Source organism: Ciona intestinalis, chromosome 14 (genome assembly GCF_000224145.3).
Source record: "Ciona intestinalis chromosome 14, KH, whole genome shotgun sequence".
Taxonomy (NCBI): Eukaryota; Metazoa; Chordata; class Ascidiacea; order Phlebobranchia; family Cionidae; genus Ciona; species Ciona intestinalis.
The window spans coordinates 2,982,549-2,986,023 of NC_020179.2; the positions used below are offsets into that span (position 1 = coordinate 2,982,549).

At 38.4% G+C, this 3,475-nt stretch overlaps 1 protein-coding gene across 1 annotated transcript; it reads right to left on the reverse strand.

Annotated features, from left to right (window-relative positions):
* Nucleotides 1–345: 345 nt before the first annotated feature.
* Nucleotides 346–2,841, reverse strand: LOC100184128 (transcription factor TFIIIB component B'' homolog). The gene has a single exon (XM_002131667.5). It carries the CDS (start codon nucleotides 2,770–2,772, stop codon nucleotides 1,033–1,035), a length of 1,740 nt encoding a protein of 579 aa, XP_002131703.1. The 5' UTR covers nucleotides 2,773–2,841; the 3' UTR covers nucleotides 346–1,032.
* Nucleotides 2,842–3,475: the final 634 nt, after the last annotated feature.

The window sequence follows — 3,475 nt, forward strand, 5'->3', positions numbered from 1 at the left end:
TTGCCGTTAAGTGTCTTGCCCAAGGACACATACGCCCACAATGGTAGCAGCGTCGAGCCATGAACCCATTACCTCTGGGTTACAGGCAGGGGCGCTAACCAATATGCCACGGCGCTGGGTATAACTTTACAGTTTAGAATGCAGCTACTTACTATTACTGTTTGAACATTTAGAAGTGGATTGACTTTGTTTAAGACATCTCTTGCAAAACCTAGTATTGTCACTTTGTGGAGCATTTAAAATGAAACTATATGTCAGGACTCAGGAATCAGGATTACAAAGGAAAAGTGCAAATTGCATGGGAAAACACAAATAGTTTCTGTCTCTTCTCACTTATAAACAACATTTATGACCATTATTGTTTTATTGCAAAAAAGTTCAAAGATGTATTACGCCGAGAAATGACAGTGAATCGAATACTATCTACATACCCCATCACCCTACTATATTCGAATATATCTAGAACACTTGCATTTCACCATCACCTTAATGACTCCTGATTTTCACACTGAAAATATTCACTTGCAAATGCAGCAGCAGTTTTCTGCATGTAACTTAGTAAAAAAAGAAGAAATACAGAGTTTTTCACCAGGTACAAGTTGTATCATATAACACAAGAAGAAACTAAATGAAAAATGCCAACAATAACTAGGCTAGAGAATGCAACATAATTATCCCTATACACATGGTGTTAGTTGATAGTAATCTGAAATTTGACCTCTATGCTCGTTAAGGCAGTGTTGCTACATAAAGGCCATTTTGTGCAATACATATTGTGTTCAACATTTTATACAGTTTGAGTTGACAATGGTTATTATTATTAGAAACAAAAAATCAATCAACCAAGGCCACCTTTTATATTAGTACTATTATTTTGAACAACTTACAATTTCAGCAACAAAAATTTCAGTTACTGCCAAGAACACTATAAATAACAGGATTAAATTCTGCTGATGAAACTAGAAAAACTATATATATTACTTTATTTATGTAACAAACCATGAATGCAACATTGGTAACCTGAAGCATATGTTATAAAACCACTTCGGGAATGGGAACAGGAACAGAAATTACGACTTGTTTTAATCCCTCATTTGCTGCAGGCTTAGGCTTTTTTGAAGCTGTTGGAAGTTTTACTTTAGTTTTCCTTTTTCTCTTGCCTTTTTCTTTTTCCACCTCGTCTTCTGAAGAAGATTCTGGCATGAACATCTCATCGGTCCAATTGCTTAGATGTTGCTGGCTGAGAGCCTCATCCACCTTAGCGAGGTTGTTTTTGCTTTCAAGGAGGAATTTTCTCCGCAGTTCATCACGTGTTCGCTTTCTAAACATGGCACTCATCAATCCAAAATCAGCTCCAACCACCCTCAAAGCTGCATAGAACTTTCTAGTCTGTCTTGCTGACCAAATCCATCTGGAGGATTTTGAAAATGGACGTTTTCGGAAGCTGCACTGGTTGATAGTGCTATAGAGCCCACTCTCATATACAGTTGGTGCGTTTGTCACCGCTCCTCCTTGTCTTGGAGGACTTTTGATCGTCAAGCTCTCCTCATCGATCACGATGCTCCCATCTTCATTAACTCGAATTTGAGGAACAAGTTGATGCTCCTGATGATCAACGGGAGGCGGGGAGGGAGGTTGTGGAGGAGGAGTGGGAAGAGGAGTAGAAGATGTTGAGGTTGTCGGAGCATTCTTCGCTGCTTCTAAAACTTTCCTGTGTTTTGCACGAATTCCCAGCTCTTTCCCTGCACCAACTGGTGGATTGAGGTATATTAAGTCAGACATTGAGACTAGATTATGGTCAAGAGTCGGCCAAATTGTTTTGTCTTCTTTTATTTCATCAGGTAAATTTTGCTTCATGATTGCTAGCTTCTCCATCGCCTTTTGTCGATTCTGGCCATCACGTTTTGGCTTTTCTGGAACTTCTTTAGTCTTTCTTGCCTGTTTGATGCCAATGTTTGGTGACTTTAGTTTCCCATGTCCAGTTTGCTTGGGTGAAATATCAGCCAACCTAGGTGGAGCGCTTTGGTTAACAGGGCGCTCAAGGACAATATAACTTGGTGACTGCTCATTACTTTGCGATGCCTCTATATTTTGGTCATTTTCAACAGTTTCCGAGTCTGTTATAGTTTCCATAGTCTTGCAAAATGATGGCGGACTACCAACGTTTTCTTCTATAACACTTTTAGCCATTTGTTCTGGTCCGACCACTTCTTCAATAATCGGTATTGGCACTGAAGCAGATTCAGCAATAGGTAGAGTTAGGATTGGCTGTGGAATTGAAACAGATTTCTTTTCCGTGTTTACTGATGCAGGTTTAGGGTTTGCTTTTACAGGTCTCTTTGTTGAAGGTTTAGCAACCATTCTCCGTCTTCTTGAGGCCGGTGGTGCTTTGGCTGCAGGCTTCTCTTGGGCCTTGGTGCTTTCATTAGTACTAAATTGACTGGTACTGTCAACTGCAGTTGCCTCTTTCTGTGGTGTAGTGTCTGTATTTGGAGAAACAGTATCGATTTTAGCTGGTGGGTCATCATTTGGCTTTTCTGGCTCTGTTATAACTTCATCTGTTATAACTTTTGATTGTGTTTGAACATCTTCCAATAACTCAGATTTCTTCCCAGTTTCAGGTACATTTTCATTAATTTGTTTGGCATCCTCCTTTGGAGAATCAATTTTTTGCTCTGCATCCTTTTTCGAGCTTGCGATAGGAGTATTAGCAGCTCCTCCACCAGGACGTGGTAAAATTGGACGAAACTTTTCGCGTCTTCGACGACTCATTTTGAACTTTCAAAGGTTTGCAATTAGAAATTCTACCAACAGTCAAGTCATACTAACTCACTGGAAAAAAGAAATATACGCTTATAAACAGCAGGCAACGTTCGAGTATCGTATATAAAGATAGGCGAACGCTGTCATGTGTTAAAACTGTATCCGGATACCGGATCAGGATTGACAGTTTTATAGGCTTATCCGCTTACAGTTTTAAACTTTCCAGTGATACAGCGCATTAATTAAACTTTTAAATATAAATCTTTTCGAGTATGGTTTCGGTTATTATTTATAACGTTATAATACTTACACGTTCCGTTATATGGTTACGTGTAAAGTTGTAAAATTTCATAATACTTATAGAAATCGTACAAATTATACGTCATTAATAGAAATGTCATAAACGTTTTGCGCGGTATGAACTTTCAATCTTGCAGTATTTCTAAGCACGTGTGCTAAACTTGCGATATATTCCAAAAGTTTTCAGGATTATTCTTCTTAAACTATAACTTTTCCTTTATTCCTATATTACTGAATTCTTTTAAAACAGTTTAGCAGCACTCTTCTGGTTTGGAAAGAAAAATACTTTTAATTCGAACCAGAACTTATCTGACTTATATAACGTGTGAATGCTTCTACACCTCTGTGTTTTACTATCAGCTGTTAAAACTAACGCCAAGGTAAACTGATAACGCAGCACGTAGATTTTGAT

What these genes read in the sequence shown, in the direction of transcription:
- LOC100184128 (XM_002131667.5), bottom strand. Translation starts at nt 2,772, where the DNA reads ATGAGTCGTCGAAGACGCGAAAAGTTTCGTCCAATTTTACCACGTCCT.